Source organism: Scyliorhinus torazame, chromosome 4 (genome assembly GCF_047496885.1).
Source record: "Scyliorhinus torazame isolate Kashiwa2021f chromosome 4, sScyTor2.1, whole genome shotgun sequence".
Classification (NCBI taxonomy): Eukaryota; Metazoa; Chordata; class Chondrichthyes; order Carcharhiniformes; family Scyliorhinidae; genus Scyliorhinus; species Scyliorhinus torazame.
In genome coordinates, this window is record NC_092710.1 from 123,191,203 (window position 1) to 123,210,658 (window position 19,456).

The 19,456-nt window shown below is 50.4% G+C and overlaps 1 protein-coding gene across 8 annotated transcripts in view; it reads right to left on the reverse strand.

Moving 5' to 3' along the window:
- The window catches only part of mlip (muscular LMNA-interacting protein), a 354,543-nt gene that overhangs the window by 287,405 nt on the left and 47,682 nt on the right, over positions 1-19,456 (reverse strand). For 2 of the 8 annotated variants that reach the window (XM_072498576.1, XM_072498574.1), the window contains exon 1: positions 6,424-6,571. The exons of 5 other annotated variants lie outside the window; for them this stretch is intronic. In XM_072498576.1, coding sequence (XP_072354677.1) covers positions 6,424-6,426 — 3 coding nt within the window. In that variant the 5' untranslated portion in view covers positions 6,427-6,571. Of the gene's footprint in view, positions 1-6,215; positions 6,325-6,423; positions 6,572-19,456 lie in introns of those variants that run through there. One more of the 8 variants, XM_072498575.1, reaches the window with a different exon arrangement.

Consider the following 19,456-nt stretch of genomic DNA (forward strand, 5'->3'; position numbering starts at 1 on the left):
CCACTCGCTCCAGCTCCTCCTTGACCTTAGCAGCAGCAACTCGATTCCCCACCCCCCCACCCCCGGCTAGGACCCATCCTAGCTGCTTTTCTCCCCCCATTGCACTTCCGCAAGTCAGCTGACTCCTGCTGACCCCGGCCACTCCCGCCTCCCCTTCGACTCCTCCCATTGTGTGGCACACCCTCCTCTCCCGCCCCCCATTCACAGGCTCTCTCCCTCCCCCCTCCGTTCTAAGCGCGGGAAACAATCCTCGTTTCCCTGCCCCGGCCGCCCCCCCCCCCCCCCCCCCCCCAGTCTTCAGCGCGGGAAAAAAGCCCGCGCTCTCCACCTACCAGGCCCCACCACCAACCAAAACAGTGCCCAACCCGTCCCACCCACCCTCCCCAACCCGAAAGAGAAAAACACAGAGAAAAAGAAACCCAAAACAATGCAAAGGCCCCCCACCCCCCTCGAACCAAAAATAGGCATAACATATCCACCGCAGTCCCCAATCGCCCATCCCGACCCTCAGTCTGTGTCCAGCTTCTCGGCCTGAACAAAGGCCCACACCTCCTCCGGAGACTCAAAATAATGGTGCCGGTCCTTGTAGGTAACCCACAGTCGCGCCGGCTGCAACATGCCAAACTTCATCCCCTTCCTGTGCAGCACCGCCTTCACTCGATTGTACCCGGCCCTCCTCTTCGCCACCTCCGCACTCCAGTCCTGATATATCCGAACCTCCGCGTTCTCCCACCTGCTGCTCCTCTCCTTCTTGGCCCACCTGAGCACACACTCCCGATCGACGAACCAATGGAACCGCACCAGCACCGCCCGCGGAGGCTCGTTAGCCTTGGGATTCCTCGCCAACACTCTATGGGCCCCTTCCAGCTCCAGGGGCCCCTGGAAGGACCCTGCTCCCATCAGCGAGTTCAACATGATGACCACATAGGCCCCCACGTCCAGCCCCTCCAGCCCCTCCGGGAGGCCCAGAATCCGCAGATTCTTCCGCTTCGACCGATTCTCCATTTCCTCGAACCGCTCCTGCCATTTCTTGTGGAGCGCCTCGTGCGCCTCCACCTTTACCGCCAGGCCTAAGATCTCGTCCTCATTGTCAGGAATCTTTTGTCGAGCCTCTCGGATCGCCACCCCCCTGGGCTGTCTGTGTCTCCAGCAGCTTATCAATAGAAGCCTTCATCGGCTCTAGCAGGTCCGTTTTAATCTCTCTGAGGCAGCGCTGGATACCCTCCTGTTGCTCCTCCGCCCACTGCCTCCACGCTGCCTGGTCTCCGCCCGCCGCCATTTTGTCCTTCTTCCCTTCCTTCTTCTGGTCCACCACCACCTTTTTTGTCGCCCCGCTCCTAGTTAAAGCCATATACTGACGGGGAGCTATTATTAACTCCTTCCCACACCGGGAAACGTCGAAAAAGTACCCTTGGGGGCCCTGAAAAGAGCCCAAAAGTCAGTTTTTGCGGGAGCCGCCGAGTGTGCGACTTAGCTCCGCATAGCTGCAACCGGAAGTCTCGAGAGGGAATCCTTTTGGCAGTGTTCGCTTCACCAATCTGCCCCAAAATGTCTGTGGAAACTCCTGAAAAAGGTCTAAGAGTCCGTTTCAGACGGGAGCTGCCGAATGCGCGACATACTCCTCCATGGCCGCCACCGGAAGCCTCGTCCCCGCTTCTTCAGTGGCCTTGGTGAGATCTTTTCACAGTTGTTCCCTCTGCTGCTAGAATTCACCTTTGATAAAGGCGCTCAGGTCAGCTTGCAGCTTTAAGCATGCCCTTCCCCCGCCTGCATGCTGGAAGAGGCCCTGTTTATCCTGCAGTTGCAGCCAAATCTTTTACTGTTTCTGCCGGGTCTGGTAACCAAAAGACATCCCATTCCTGGGGGACACTGTCAGGGGAATGTTGCAGTCTTCTTCCCACACCAGGAAATGTCAAACAAATGCCGTGGGGGCCCTGTAAAAGAGCCCAAAACTCCGTTCCAAGCGGGAGCTACCGAATATGCGACCTAGCTCTGCATAGCCGCACCCGGAAGTCAGGTAAATCTTTTCTGTACTCTCTCCAAAGCCTCCACATCCTTCTAGTAGTGCAGTGAACAGAATTGGACACAGTATTCCAAATGTGGCCTAACCAACATTCTATATAACTGTAGCATAATTTGAGCTTTTATACTTGATACCCCGCCTCTGAAGGCAAGCATGTAATATGCTTTCTCTACCACCATTTCCACATGTGCTGCTACTTTTAACGATCTGTGGACCTGCATGCCCAGATCTCTGTGTGTGTCTCCTGATGGGTCTGCCATTTATTTTACAGCTCCCACCTGAATAGGATCTACCAAAATACATCACCTTACATTTGGCCGGGTTAAATTCCATCTGCCATTTCTCTGCCCAATTTTGCAGCCTATCTATATCCTGTTGTATTCTCTGACAATCTTCATCATTATCCGCAATGCCTGCAATCTTAGAATCATCCGCAAACTTGCTAATCAGACCAGCTACATTTTCTTCCAAGTCATTTGTATATATTACAAACAGCTGAAGTCCCAGTACTAATCCCTGCGGAGCACCACTAGTTACAGACCTCCATTCGGAAAAACACCCTTCCACTACGATCCTCTGTCTTCTACGGCCAAACCAGTTCTGAATCCAACTAGCTAGTTCACCCCTGATCCTATGTGATTTAATCTTATGTACCAGCCTGCCATGAGGGACCTTATCAAATGCTTTACAAAGTCCATGTAGACAACTTCACAGCCCTTCCCTCGTCAATCATTTTTGTCACCTTTTTTTGTCAAAAAACTCAATTAAATTAGTGAGACAGACCTCCCTCGTACAATACCATGCTGTCTGTCACTGATAAGACCATTCACTTCCAAATGTGCATAGATCCTGGGTGGGATTCTCTCTTTTAGGGACTAAGTCCCCATGCCGCCGGAAAACGGGCGAGATTCACTCCGGACTTTTTCCTCTAAAGTCCGGGGTGTTTCCCCATTTTCCAGGGGGCTAGAAGAGCCCCGGCATGCGTCCCGCAGCTCTCACTGCCGGCGGGGCCCTGCTGTCCAGACCGCGTGGATGCGTGTGCGCACGGCGGCAGAAAGCAGGTCCATGCACGCGCGTGGCGGCCATTTCGGCGCTTGCGCCGCCGACATAGCAGACCCACACAGTGGGCCCGCGCAGAGTAAGGTAGGTCCCCCCAGATCGCGATGGCCCGCCGATCGGTGGCCCCCAATCGCGGGCCTGGCCACTGCTGAGGCCCCCCCTGAATCAGATTCCCCCCGCCCCCCACCAGGACCGCCACCGCAGCAGCAGGTCCGAGCTCCCGCCGGGTGGTACCAGATGTGAACCACGCCGGCGGGAACTCGGCCAGTCGACCGCGGAGAATCGTTGCAGGGGCCTCTTCCAAGGCCTCTGACCGGCGCCTTGTCGACCGGCGGGTTGGCGGAGAATCGCGGAAGCGCCGTCACACCGGATTACCGGCGTGAACGGCTATTCTCCGCCCCAGTGCCGGGCGTGGTTCCGGCGCGGATGGTCGGAGAATCCCTCCCCCTATCTCTGAGAACCTTTTCCAACAATTTCACTATCACTGATGTCAATCTCACTGGTCTATAATTACCCGGGTTATCCTTACTACCCTTCTTAAATGACAGTACAACATTGGCTATCCTCCAATCCTCTGGGATCTCAGTTGTGGCCAACGAGGAAACAAAGATTTCTGTTCGAGGTCCAACGATTTCACCTCTTGTCTGCCTCAGTAATCTGGGATAGATGCCATCTGGCCATGGGCATTTATCTACCTTAATGCTTTTTAACACACCGAACACTTCCTCCCTCATAATAACTACCTGTTCTAAAGTATTTACACATCCCTCTGAGACACCACCAATCAACATGTCCCTCTCCTTTGTGAATACAAATGCAAAATACTTATTTTGGATCTCACCCACTTCCTTTGGTTCTACATATAATTTCCCTCCTTTGTCCTTGAGTGGACCAACTCTTTCTCTAGCTACCCTCTTGTTCCTAATATACGTATAAAATGCCTTAGGATTCTCCTTAATCCTGTCTGCCAAGAACATTTTGTGACTCCTTTTTGCACTCCTGACTCTCTGCTGGTGCTGTTTTCTACTTTCCATGGCAAAGATTCAGGGAGTGCCCATAAGTATTTTGTTTAGCTATCTTATTCTAAAAGTGGCATTGAGAAACCATCCTCAAACGATTCCAGGGAATTTCATACAACTCAGTGTCTTTGGAATGGAATTGTGGGGACAGGGCCTAGGGGGAGAGAAAGAAAACTACATGGAGTGTGTGGAGCTCACACTGTGGAGCTTCACAACACTTCTAAAAATGAAGCTGAACTTAATCTAAATAAAGTGACTGAGACGGAACATATTAGTCCACATCATAGCTGCAGTGCAATCCACGGACAGTTATATCTCTGTTTTTAGTACACTATATCAGGAATCAACTCATAGCATTTACCACTGGTCACCAAATAAAGGTCAAAACTCGTGTGTATGCATCAAATGTTTAATATATGCTTAAAAAGTCCATAGTCGTCCGGAAATGGGCTACTGGAAGTTTAACAGCTAAACCTCACAGTTATACAAACAATGGAGTATCTAAATCAGTTATAACTTTACATCCATGCATCAAACCATGATTTTATACAAGTTCAGTGGATGCAAAAACATGCTTCAGAATGATGCAGCCAGGTCCTCAAATGTAATAACAAAAAGGTTATAAACAGACTGTCTATAACATCAAATGCTGGACCGCATCAAATTTAAGTTTTTACATTTAAGTCTTGGCTACTATTCCACTTTTATTGCGAGGGTTCTCAAATGGTTGCCTTCATTTTGGAGCCATATCTGACTCGCCCTCTCTCTTTGAGAGACTAGAATTATTTTGATGTTGTATTCAAGCCTTTGCATCTCTTCTGCGTTTATAATCTATATTTAATGGCTGGTAAACCCATTAGTCACTTTTTGATGAAAGCACTCCAGAGAAGTGAACGTCTGTTCCGCTTCCCCTTTGCTTTGGTAGATCCTGGGAAGGAATTTCTCCAACCTAGTTATATATTCTCAGAAAGGATTCCACACAAAATCCTTCATGTTGAGCTGTTGATTTACCCGTGTAGATTTCCTGAATTTTCCTTTTTGTCCAACTGCTTTGTTTGAAGTTTTACGGGAAGAATTCATCAAGTTCCTTCATTATCGGCATGTTTCCATTCAGAAAATAAATCTTGAACGCATTAGTCATATTCTGTAACACATGAAAGGTTCTTCTATGCCATCTCCACCATAGCCCACCCGATTACTCAGCACTCAGGTCATTCACAAGTTAAGGGTGGGCACTCAAACCAGTACCAGCGCTACAGCTGGCTGCTCATTTGGAGTTTGTGGGAGGAGGCACAGATCGGGTTGGTCACTGCTGATACGAATTCCCCAGCCGAGGGAATGCTACTCCCTTAATGGGAAGCCCACACAATGTCAATCAACTCCTCTGAGATCAGTTGCCATTTGCCTAATTCTTTATGTAACTTCTATGCAGCCGTTACATTATATATACCCCTGCCTCCTGCACTTGCATGCATGCCCATTTTTTCCAAGGACGAACCCTGAATAAATCCCACTACCCCCCATACAAACCCAAAATTAACTTCAGGATGGGGGCAGCAGGCTGAGAAAGTATCCACCTTCATAATTCAATGAGAACTCAAAAGGGGGGAACAGACAGAGACACGCCGCAGCACAGCATACAGCCCTTCCAGTGCTACAATTCTGCCCTACCTTGAGGCGGCATTTCTCAGCTATTAGCAGCTTTCAAGCAACTCACTTTGACAGGAAAAAAAGTTCCAGAGGATTACCCAACTGTTGACCACAGTGGCAAGCAGCTTCAGAGAAATAAACAAACAGAATTCTGCAATACTCCATGATTACCGGTCCTGCTTAAGTACCGCAACCGTTTTAGCAGTTTAAGCAGAGGTAATTTTCTCCATTGGTGCAAAGCCTCCAACAGATCAAATACAAGGGCACTGCATAGATCATCTGTCCCAGGTGGTAAGTACAATCTGTGTAAATGTAGCTTTGTGCACAAAGCAAAGGGAAACAATTCTATTTAACAGTCAATGTTGGAAAGTAAACGCATCAGCTGGAAAGTTACTGACAGCATTTTCCAATTGTCTCGTAATTCGATTAAAAATATGTAGTAACTTTCAACAATGCAGCTTTACCTTGTTCAGATGATAAAAATCCAAACAGCCCAAACAGAAAAAGCCGTGAATCCTCAAAGGCAGAGGCTAGAGATGAATGATACCTACAAGGGCACAGCTTTGTTACTCGAAGCCAGCTTTTTTAAAAATAATTTAACAGCTGCATGCCCACCCAGCCCAATCGTCCAAATAGAACATGACTAATGTGAACCCATTTTGATTTTCTTACCATCAGCGTTACAAAAATGTCTCACTAATTGAAGTTTCTGCCTCCTGGTTGTTTATTCCTCTGTGCTTTTCCAAGTGTTCACTTGCATCAGTGTGTTATCTTTAGAAAGTCATCTACATGTTGGAATTCACAGCACTGTGAAAGTTCTTCAGCAGAACTTTAGGCAGCTGAACTGATAATGGCCGTGTAGACTGACGTTCTATTTATATAGTTCCCAAAGCTACAAATAGATGGAAGCACTAAGCCACTGATTATAATGACCATTGTTTTGATCTTAACCTTCCAGGTCAGCAGCAGAGATAGGTCATTCGATTTATATTTCCCGGCGGCATGGTGGTGCAGTGGAGGCACTGATGCCTCATGGTGCCGAGGACCCGGATTCAATCCCGGCCAGGGAGTTTGTGCATTCTCCCTGTGTGTGCGTGGGTCTCACCCCACAACAGGGTGGGTGGATTGGCCACGCTAAATTGCACCTTAATTGTAATTTTAAAAAAAATTATTTTTATATTTCCCTCCCTTATCTGCTGAGGATATGGATCCACACTTGGATAGTTGCATAGCATCATCTTGACTGGCATCCCGAATTTGCAGATAATGCTTATCATATGTCTCCATTGTGTTCACTGACCTAGATTGGCCCTTGGCCCAGCAACGCCTCAATCTCAATGCTAAAATTCTGATTCTAGTTTTCAAATCCTTCCATGGCCTCACTCCTCCGTCTTTCTGGAAGATCTTCCAGCCAAATAATCCATATCGATCTTTATGTTTATCCAGTTCCAACCTCTTGCATATACCTGGTTTTAATCACTCCACCATTGGCAGCTGTGACTTCAACTGTGTGGTGCCTAAGCTCTGGAATTATTTCCTTAAACTGCTCTGCCTCTCTTCTCCCATTGTCCTTTAAGATACACCTTAACACCAGCTTTCCCAAACTTTTGGTCTCCTGTCCAAAAACATCATGTGATTGATGCTCGATCAATAACTCCAGAAGCGAGATTGGATGACAATTGAAGGCTTTATTGGACTAGATGTTTTCCCCCAGCAGCACAGGTACAGAATGCAGCTGCTGGGGAGACACCAGCTCTTATACTCCGCCTTACTGGGCGGAACCAGCAGGCAGGCTTCACCAATGATCTTCATGTCTCAGGTACCTCCCACACCAATGGTCTTACAGCCTCAACCTAGGTACCGTAATACCCCTAATACAGACTACCACAGTGATACAGTGTCAAATGTTTTGATGATCACCATCAATGCAATATGGAAATTTTTACTTGCCTTAAAGATGCTATATAAATGCAAGTTACTTTAGGTGCCCTTCATGTTTTAGCCTGATAGTCGCCATTTGATCTTGAAGTGAAAGGAGAGGGGGACAGGGGTTGGAAATCGCAGCAAGTCCCAATCCTGTTCCCACGCAATATTCCAAACTGTTCAATGAGCATCAGTCGATATCAGGAATACTAACATAGGGGCATGAAGGGCAATTGTGAAGAACTCAATTGTGAAGAATTTGATTGGTAATCAAATCTGGGATCTTCTGATCTCCATAGATTTGTTGTGGCTCATCTGTGACCTAACTCCATGGGCACGATTCTCCAATAATGGGGCTATGCTCGCACGCCAGCGTCAAAACGCGTGTGTTTCACTCTGGACTTTCCTTCAGAAATACGGGGCCCTGCACGTCTGGTCGGGAGTCCCCGCATGCGCATGGCGGCGGCGGGCGGTGGCCGCCCCGTGCGACATGGCGGACTTAGCCCGCGGAGCGGCACCAGGAATGTAGGTCTCCCCAGACAGCGTTCGCCCACGGATCGGTGACGCCCGATCGCTTGCCTGGCCGTCAGTGAGGCCCCCCCGGTGAAGATCCCCCCGCTCCCCACCAGACTGAGTCCGCAGCCGCCACCAGCCGTTCCCGACAGGCAAAACGTGGTTAGAACCGCGTCCTCGGGAACTCGACCAGTTGTCCCCGGAGAATCGCCATTGGGGCCTCTGTTAATGGCCCCCTACCCGGGGACCAGAGAATCGCGGGAGTGGCGTCGCGCCGGATTTTGGCATCAACACCCATTCTCCGCCATCACGCCAATCACGATTTTGGCGTGAAGGCTCAGGGAATCCCGACCCATATACCTGCCTTTGGCCCATATTCCTTAGTATCACGGTTTAACAAAAAATCTATCTCAGATTTAAAATTAACAACTGATCTAGCTTCAACTGCTGTTTGTGGGAGAGAGGTCCAAACCTCTACCAGCCTTTGAGTGACGGCGTTCTGCCTAACATCTCTCCTGAACAGTCTAGCCCTATTTTTAGACTATGTCCCCTAGCTTTAGAGACTCCAACCAGTGGAAATAGTTTTAGTTTATCTGCATCAACTCTGTTTTTCCCTGTTAATATCTTAAATGCTTTGATTAGTTCACCCCTTAGCCTTCTAAATTCTAGCGAAAACAGGCCTAATTTGCGTAATCTCTCCTCTTAATTTAACCCCTGTAGCCCAGGAATCATTTTGTAAACCTATGTCACACTCCCTCCAAGGCCAAAATATCTTTCCTAAGGTGTGGTGCCCAGAACTGCTCACTGTACTCCGTGGGATATAACCAGGGTTTTGTATAGCTGCAGCATAACTCCTGTGGCTTTCCAATCCTCTAGATATAAAGGCTAGCATTCCATTAACCTTTTGATTATTTTCTGCACATGTTCGTGGCATTTTAAGGATCTGAACCCCCAAGTCTCTTTGGACACCCACTGCACCTAATCTCTTTCCATTTAGAAAGTACTCTGCTCTATCCTTTTTTGGTCTAAAATGGATAACCTCACACTTGCTTACATTTAATCCCATTTGTCACAATTTTGCCCAACCACCTTGTCTCGCAATATCCCCTTGCAATTTTATGCCATCATCTAGGCTGTTTATAATGCCGCCTAACTTTGTATCATCAGCAAATATAGATATATGATTTTCTATGCCATCGCCCAAGTCATTAATGAACAATGTGAATAATTGAGGCCCCACCACAGATGCTTGTGGTATAACACTAGTCACCTCCTGCAATGGTAGTACTTACCCATTATCCCCACTCTGTGTCGCCTGCCACTCAACCAATTTCCTATCCATGTCAATAACTTGCCCTCAACTCCGTGGACTTCCACCTTGGTTAACAGTCTCTTATGTGAGACTTTACCAAATGCTGTCTGGAAGTCCATACAAATAACATCCATAGACATTCCCCTGTCCACTTCCTTAGTCACCGCTTCAAAAAATTCAATAAGATTAGTTAGGCATGACGTTTCTTTCACGAATCCTTGCTGGCTCTCCCTAATTGACCGAAATTTGGAGGTGTTCAGTTATCTCATCCCTGATTATAGACTCAAGCAATTCCCCTACTACAGATGTTCGACTAACTGGTTGGTAATTCCCAGGTTTCCCCATTTCAGCCTTCTGGAAAGGTGGAGCGACATGTGCAATTTTCCAATCCTGAATCTAGGGAACTCTGGAAGAGTATAGTTCGGTCATGTGCTCCGCTACTTCTAGGGGCTTTTCACAGTAACTTCATTGCAGTGTTAATGTAAGTCTACTTGTGACAATAAAGATTATTATTATAACACCCTTAGATGGAAACAGCCAGGTCCTGTGGATTTGTCACTCGAGTTCCATTAATTTCCTAGTTACTGATGCTGCACTTAAATTAATTGTATTAAGTCTCTGTCCTCTATCAACTATTAATTTTTTGGGGACTTCTGGCTAGTTATCCTCCTTTTCAACTGTAAATACTGAGGTAAAGTAATTGTTCAACATGTCTCCCATTCCCCCATTATCACTGACAATAGCTCCATTTTCAGCTTTTAGTGTGCCTACATTGCTCTTCACCACCCACTGTCCCTTTATCTAACTATAACATTTCTTATTGATTTTGATGTCCCTTGCAATTTTGGTTCAATAAAAGATCATCTGTAGATGCAAGAAGAATAATGTTTTGTTAATTAAAGGTCCAAATGCTATAACGTATTTTAAATATAAATTTGGAGCACCCAATTCATTTTTTCCAATTAAGGGGCAATTTAGCACGGCCAGTCCACCTACCTTGCACATCTTTTGGGTTGTGGGGGCAAAACCCATGTAAACACGGGGAGAATGTACAAACTCCACACGGACAGTGACCCAGAGCCAGGATTGAACCTGGGACCTCAACGCCGTGAGGCTGCAGGGCTAACCCACTGCGCCACCGTGCTGCCCCCTAAATGCTATAACATTTTGCTCTCCCCAAATGCAATACATCACACTTTTTCAGACTGAATTCCATTTGACACTTTTCCGCGCACTCAACCAAACCATTGACATCATTCTGGAGACATCAGCATATCTTCTTCACTATCAATGGAAAGCCAGTTGAGGAATTAAAAAAAGACAAGGCACAGGCGGCACAGTGATTGAGCACTGCTGCTTCATGGCGCCAAGGAACCGGGTTCGATCCCAGCCCTGGGTCACTGTCCTTGTGGAGTTTGCACATTCTCCCTGTGTCTAAGTGGGTCTCACCCCCACAACCTAAAGATATGCAGGTAAGTGGATTGGCCACGCTAAATTACCCCTTAATTGGAATTATTTTGAAAAAAACAAGGCAGATTGGCCCCTCCTTGTGCCAACCTCTGGCACGACCCCCACACTAATCACCATGTTGTGAAAGGTAACCCACGCGTGCAGCACAAATATACTGAGGAGGTAGATCATGACATCAGTCAGTGCAGTGCCTCACACTGATCTGACACTCCAACCTGCCATCTTGGATCTTGTCACTCCTGTCACTGCCTTGTCCGACACATGCACAGTTGAACATGCATTCTGCAGCATGAGAGACTTTATCGCCAACTCCATCTAAAGGCATCATCCTCTAACTTGCAAGTGAGATTCTATTAACTATCTACTTGCTGATGGAGGAATAGTGGAAATACTGCATTGTTCAAGGAGTTGTGAGAAGGCTTTTAAGTCTGCAGAAAGAGGCACTGGACACTTGGGGTAATTGAGAGATTCAGAAAGGCTGCTGAATAGACCACGTGCTTTCAGCCATGGGGATGGTAGTTGCAGTCCCCCCGATGGGCTGCAGCATCACAGGCAGATAGAGCAAATGACAAGCTCCTCACAGAGGGAGATTCTGAAATCACTGAGTGTCTTTAAGACAGAGATAGATAGATTCTTGATTAATAAGGGGATCAGGGGTTATGGGGAGAAGGAAAGAGAATGGGTTGAGAAAATATCAGCCATGATTGAATGGCGGAGCAGACTCGATGAGCTGAATAGCCTAATTCTGCTCCTATGTCTTCTGGTCTTGTGGTCTTATTTTACACAACTTGGGTCTTCGATGCTCACTTCTCTTACCTCTGCCCAAGCCAGGAGCAGTGTCCACTGACTGTACTGCTAAGAAGATGGTTACTGAATTGGACCAGACATGCAGCCTTCGTGCAGGGTGAGGACGGCGCTGCCAGGGCTATCAAGCTAACCATGGGCATCATGCAGGCATACCTCTTGTCATCAGGCTGCCTCAGGAGGAGGAGGAAGAGGAAGAAGAGGAGGAGTTAGGGAGGAGGTGGAGGATCCATGTTGTGGGTGGGCTGATTAAGCATACCATCAGACTCTAGCTCCCCTGAATGAATCCCCAAATCCCTGTCACTCAATGCCTCCCCCACTTCACTAACGCTCTGTTAATAATAATTATCTTTATTGTCACAAGTGGGTTTACATTAACATTGCAATGAAGTTACTGTGAAAAGCCCCTAGTCGTCACATTCCGGCACCTATTTGGGTACACGGAGGGATAATTCAGAATGTCCAAATTACCTAACAAGCACGTCTTGTGGGAGGAAACCGGAGCACCTTGAGGAAACCCACGCAGACACGGGGAGAACGTGCAGATTCCGAAGACAGTGACCCAAGCCGGGAATCGAACCTGGACCCTGGTGCTGTGAAGCAACAGTGCTAACCACTGTGCTACCGTTTTGGACCATCACAGCATCCTCTTGGCCACAAGCCTGAAATAAAAGACACCAAAAAACACATTCCAAAGCAACATTTTCCAACAGCATGTCCAATACTCCAGATGATGCTCAACCAACCACCTTTGTGCATTTAATCCATGCCTATCTTAGGGGTACTTTTACCCATCCCAGTGCCCCTGAGCAATGTTACTCTGCTGGTGGTGGCGGGGAGCTACCGACTTTCAATCAGGGAGACAGCAGATAGCCTTAAATGCCATCCTCCGCCAACTCTAGGCCTGGTTTCGGACTGCACTACCTTGGCATGGGCAGCGGTAACTTGGATGACTGGCTGCTAGGTAGCAGCAGAGGCTGCTGCAAACAGTGGTGGGAGCATGAATGCTGTTATCCTGAGAGAGCAGCGACAGGTTTGTGTTTCATGGAGCGACTGCCTCTTCCACTGGGGGTGCTGCAATGTGCTGGAGCACAGGTTTCTGGACTGCTGAGGCCCTGACAATCACTTTAAGCAACAATATCTGCAGCCACAATGGCAGCAGCCCGGGTCTGCATAGCAGCAAGCATGGATCCCATGACTTCAGTCTGAGCTTCCATTGATGTTGCACGGCTTCTAACTGTGCTGCAGTCAAAGTTGAGACACTGGCCATCAGACACTGCATCATGGTGGGGTCCACAAGTGTTCTCATGGCATTGGCCACCACTCCCACCCTGGAAGGGATGGGCTCCAAGATCTGTGGCAAGTCCTGTACTGCACTCCTCCCTGTTCCTTATCAGCCAATGCACTAAGTATTTCTGTGAAATGCCCATTAGCGTCTTCCTGTACATCACAATAAAATCCTTATCTGAGTCCTCTGCAGCAGAACGTGTCTGTGACCTTGCCCTCTGGCCAGTTGACACACACGCCCACTTTTCTTCTTGGCACGTCAGTAGCCCTCTCATGCTCAATGACTCACTGCGCACAGATACGAACTCGAGACTGCCTGTCAATCATGAGCAGCGCCACGGTTTCTGACCTGGAGGCTGCGAGTGTCACTGTTGCTGTTTCTTCCTCAGAGGTCTGCCCGTCCTCTGGGTCTTCAGCGTCAGATAGCATCCCACATAGCAGGCCATGGGTAACGGACAGCATAAATGCAAAAGCGGAGGTTTGGGTTGAGAGATATGGGGAGAGCAAGAGGTGCATGGTTACACTCAGCTGCGACTCAGTGTTACCCAGACGTCATGGCAGTGATGAGGGAGGCATAGGGTTTGAGAAAGTACATTAGATAGGAACACATAATCATCTTGGGTGGCTTCAATGACACTACTAAACCACTCCCTCAGTGATGGCTGCTCCAATTACCCCCAGCACCATATCCTCCACAGAGATCAGCAAATGCAACAATGCCTGCTCCCTCTCGGTTTGCTGCTGTTGAAGTCTATCGTGGGGGCCCAAATAGACCAGAGAACAGGCATAGCTGCATGTGCTCATCCCGATGGAGGAGTGAGGAAAAATGGGTACAGCTTAGGGAAAAACTAATTGCTAACCTCAGAGCAAACAGAGAGGATAAACTGGGAGAAATGGATGATAATAAGGAAATAATGGGAAAGATAAGAGATAGGAAGGAAAAATTGCAAATGGCTGGGGGGAGCGGGGGATAATTAAATATGTGACAATTTAAAATAGAAAGAAAACATGGAAATAGTATAAGAAATAGAATAGAATTCCACCCGAACAGTACACAGGTGAAATATTAAATAAATATGACTTGTCTTCAAATCTTGGGACCTTGCTACTTTCCTGAATGCTGCCTGTCATTTTCTTCCAATTGTAATTTGGTCGATGCAGCCACCATTCCAAAGCTACTGCGATGCCCGAGACATCACCTAAGCTCCAATTCCCACCTGCCACCCCTCTGCCAACGTCTTCACATTGCACAGTGCCAAGAATTTGAAACTGCAATTTCCGCAACTGTACGGCGAGGGCATCCAGGTGTGGATGCTCCCTGTTCGGAAAGGTTTCAGCAATAGAGAAACATTGGACAGGCTGGAACCTTCTTTTTGGGACAGGGACATCTCATGGGAGATTTAATACAGATCTTTAAACTTACACAGTACCCAAGCTCAGGTAGGAAGGACATATTTACATTAGCAGACAATAACCGGGAGACATAGGTTAAAAGTAGTTGGTAGAAGGATTAGAGAGGAATTGAGGAGAATCTTATTCACCCAGAAAGCGGGTTTGCAACTCACTGACTGAATGGGTGACAGAGGCCGAGACCCTCATTGCATTTAAAGTATTTGGATATGCACTTGATGTATTGCAACTTAGAGGACTATGGATCAAGGGCTGGAAAGAGAGATGAGGCTGGATAGGGCTTTCATCAGCCAGCATCAACACAATGGGCTGACTGCCCTCTGTCTTTGGCACAAATTCCAATGGTTCTATGACTTCTGCTCAATTTATTCTACATGGAGCTGTTTTCTCAGTACCTGTGAAGGGGAATGTATGACGGAGCAAGGTGACCTGCGAGCTTGTCCCCGTGGACAGTGGATGACGGAGCAAGGTGACCTGCGAGCTTGTCCCAGTGGATGATGGAGCAAGGTGACCTGCGAGCTTGTCCCAGTGGGCAGTGTATGACGGAGCAAGGTGACCTGCGAGCTTGTCCCAGTGGGCAGTGGATTATGGAGCAAGGTGACCTGCGAGCTTGTCCCAGTGGGCAGTGGATGACGGAGCAAGGTGACCTACGAGCTTGTCCCAGTGGGCAGTGGATGACGGAGCAAGGTGACCTGCAAGCTTGTCCCAGTGGGCAGTGGATGATGGAGCAAGGTGACCTGCGAGCTTGTCCCAGTGGGCAGTGTATGACGGAGCAAGGTGACCTGCGAGCTTGTCCCAGTGGGCAGTGTATGACGGAGCAAGGTGACCTGTGAGCTTGTCCCAGTGGGCAGTGGATGACGGAGCAAGGTGACCTGCGAGCTTGTCCCAGTGGGCAGTGGATGACGGAGCAAGGTGACCTGTGAGCTTGTCCCAGTGGGCAGTGGATGACGGAGCAAGGTGACCTGCGAGCTTGTCCCAGTGGATTATGGAGCAAGGTGACCTGCGAGCTTGTCCCAGTGGGCAGTGGATGATGGAGCAAGGTGACCTGTGAGCTTGTCCCAGTGGGCAGTGGATGATGAAGCAAGGTGACCTGCGAGCTTGTCCCAGTGGGCAGTGGATGACGGAGCAAGGTGACCTGTGAGCTTGACCCAGTGGATGATGGAGCAAGGTGACCTGCGAGCTTGTCCCAGTGGACAGTGTATGATGGAGCGAGGTGACCTGCGAGCTTGTCCCAGTGGGCAGTGTATGACGGAGCAAGGTGACCTGCGAGCTTGTCCCAGTGGGCAGTGGATGATGGAGCGAGGTGACCTGTGAGCTTGTCCCAGTGGGCAGTGGATGACGGAGCAAGGTGACCTGCGAGCTTGCCCCAGTGGGCAGTGGATGACGGAGCAAGGTGACCTGTGAGCTTGTCCCAGTGGACAGTGGATTATGGAGCAAGGTGACCTGCGAGCTTGTCCCAGTGGACAGTGTATGATGGAGCGAGGTGACCTGCGAGCTTGTCCCAGTGGACAGTGTATGACGGAGCAAGGTGACCTGCGAGCTTGTCCCAGTGGGCAGTGGATGATGGAGCGAGGTGACCTGTGAGCTTGTCCCAGTGGGCAGTGGATGACGGAGCAAGGTGACCTGCGAGCTTGCCCCAGTGGGCAGTGGATGACGGAGCAAGGTGACCTGTGAGCTTGTCCCAGTGGACAGTGGATTATGGAGCAAGGTGACCTGCGAGCTTGTCCCAGTGGGCAGTGGATGACGGAGCAAGGTGACCTGCGAGCTTGTCCCAGTGGGCAGTGGATGACGGAGCAAGGTGACCTGCGAGCTTGTCCCAGTGGGCAGTGGATGACGGAGCAAGGTGAGCTGCGAGCGTGTCCCAGTGGGCAGTGGATGACAGAGAAAGGTGACCTGCGAGCGTGTCCCAGTGGGCAGTAGATGATGGAGCAAGGTGACCTGCGAGCTTGTCCCAGTGGGCAGTGGATTATGGAGCAAGGTGACCTGTGAGCTTGTCCCAGTGGGCAGTGGATTATGGAGCAAGGTGACCTGCGAGCTTGTCCCAGTGGGCAGTGGATGACGGAGCAAGGTGACCTGTGAGCTTGTCCCAGTGGGCAGTGGATTATGGAGCAAGGTGACCTGCGAGCTTGTCCCAGTGGGCAGTGGATGACGGAGCAAGGTGACCTGCGAGCTTGTCCCAGTGGGCAGTGGATGACGGAGCAAGGTGACCTGCGAGCTTGTCCCAGTGCGCAGTGGTTGATGGAGCAAGGTGACCTGCGAGCTTGACCCAGTGGATGATGGAGCGAGGTGACCTGCGAGCTTGTCCCAGTGGACAGTGGATGACGGAGCAAGGTGACCTGTGAGCTTGTCCCAGTGGGCAGTGGATGATGGAACAAGGTGACCTGTGAGCTTGTCCCAGTGGGCAGTGGATTATGGAGCAAGGTGACCTGCGAGCTTGTCCCAGTGGGCAGTGGATGACGGAGCAAGGTGACCTGCGAGCTTGTCCCAGTGGGCAGTGGATGACGGAGCAAGGTGACCTGCGAGCTTGTCCCAGTGGGCAGTGGTTGATGGAGCAAGGTGACCTGCGAGCTTGACCCAGTGGATGATGGAGCGAGGTGACCTGCGAGCTTGTCCCAGTGGACAGTGGATGACGGAGCAAGGTGACCTGTGAGCTTGTCCCAGTGGGCAGTGGATGATGGAACAAGGTGACCTGTGAGCTTGTCCCAGTGGGCAGTGGATTATGGAGCAAGGTGACCTGCGAGCTTGTCCCAGTGGGCAGTGGATGACGGAGCAAGGTGACCTGCGAGCTTGTCCCAGTGGGCAGTGGATGACGGAGCAAGGTGACCTGCGAGCTTGTCCCAGTGGGCAGTGGATGACGGAGCAAGGTGACCTGCGAGCTTGTCCCAGTGGGCAGTGGATGACGGAGCAAGGTGACCTGCGAGCTTGTCCCAGTGCGCAGTGGTTGATGGAGCAAGGTGACCTGCGAGCTTGACCCAGTGGATGATGGAGCGAGGTGACCTGCGAGCTTGTCCCAGTGGACAGTGGATGACGGAGCAAGGTGACCTGTGAGCTTGTCCCAGTGGGCAGTGGATGATGGAACAAGGTGACCTGTGAGCTTGTCCCAGTGGGCAGTGGATTATGGAGCAAGGTGACCTGCGAGCTTGTCCCAGTGGGCAGTGGATGACGGAGCAAGGTGACCTGCGAGCTTGTCCCAGTGGGCAGTGGATGACGGAGCAAGGTGACCTGCGAGCTTGTCCCAGTGGGCAATGGATGACGGAGCAAGGTGAGCTGCGAGCTTGTCCCAGTGGACAGTGGATGACGGAGCAAGGTGACCTGCGAGCTTGTCCCAGTGGGCAGTGGATTATGGAGCAAGGTGACCTGCGAGCTTGTCCCAGTGGGCAGTGGATGACGGAGCAAGGTGACCTGCGAGCTTGTCCCAGTGGGCAGTGGATTATGGAGCAAGGTGACCTGCGAGCTTGTCCCAGTGGGCAGTGGATGACGGAGCAAGGTGACCTGTGAGCTTGTCCCAGTGGGCAGTGGATGACGGAGCAAGGTGACCTGCGAGCTTGTCCCAGTGGGCAGTGGATGACGGAGCAAGGTGACCTGCGAGCTTGTCCCAGTGGGCAGTGGTTGATGGAGCAAGGTGACCTGCGAGCTTGACCCAGTGGATGATGGAGCGAGGTGACCTGCGAGCTTGTCCCAGTGGACAGTGGATGACGGAGCAAGGTGACCTGTGAGCTTGTCCCAGTGGGCAGTGGATGATGGAACAAGGTGACCTGTGAGCTTGTCCCAGTGGGCAGTGGATTATGGAGCAAGGTGACCTGCGAGCTTGTCCCAGTGGGCAGTGGATGACGGAGCAAGGTGACCTGCGAGCTTGTCCCAGTGGGCAGTGGATGACGGAGCAAGGTGACCTGCGAGCTTGTCCCAGTGGGCAGTGGATGACGGAGCAAGGTGACCTGCGAGCTTGTCCCAGTGGGCAGTGGATGACGGAGCAAGGTGACCTGCGAGCTTGTCCCAGTGCGCAGTGGTTGATGGAGCAAGGTGACCTGCGAGCTTGACCCAGTGGATGATGGAGCGAGGTGACCTGCGAGCTTGTCCCAGTGGACAGTGGATGACGGAGCAAGGTGACCTGTGAGCTTGTCCCAGTGGGCAGTGGATGATGGAACAAGGTGACCTGTGAGCTTGTCCCAGTGGGCAGTGGATTATGGAGCAAGGTGACCTGCGAGCTTGTCCCAGTGGGCAGTGGATGACGGAGCAAGGTGACCTGCGAGCTTGTCCCAGTGGGCAGTGGATGACGGAGCAAGGTGACCTGCGAGCTTGTCCCAGTGGGCAATGGATGACGGAGCAAGGTGAGCTGCGAGCTTGTCCCAGTGGACAGTGGATGACGGAGCAAGGTGACCTGCGAGCTTGTCCCAGTGGGCAGTGGATTATGGAGCAAGGTGACCTGCGAGCTTGTCCCAGTGGGCAGTGGATGACGGAGCAAGGTGACCTGCGAGCTTGTCCCAGTGGGCAGTGGATTATGGAGCAAGGTGACCTGCGAGCTTGTCCCAGTGGGCAGTGGATGACGGAGCAAGGTGACCTGTGAGCTTGTCCCAGTGGGCAGTGGATGACGGAGCAAGGTGACCTGTGAGCTTGTCCCAGTGGGCAGTGGATGATGGAGCGAGGTGACCTGTGAGCTTGTCCCAGTGGGCAGTGGATTATGGAGCAAGGTGACCTGTGAGCTTGTCCCAGTGGGCAGACCAAGAAGTAATATCTTGATTATCCTGGCAGACAATCTAACAATTGTATCCACTTGTGTCTGTCATGCCACTCACTCAGATGGCTCCATCCAAACTACAGAAAATAGATCATAAGCAGCTCGGTGGCGCAGTAGTTAGCACTGTTGCCTCATGGCGCCAAGGACCCAGGTTCGATCCTGGCTGTCATGATATCCACATCAGCATATCATGGTGCAATCACACAAACACTGATGGACAGGCAGTTGGACCAACCAGCACACACATAACA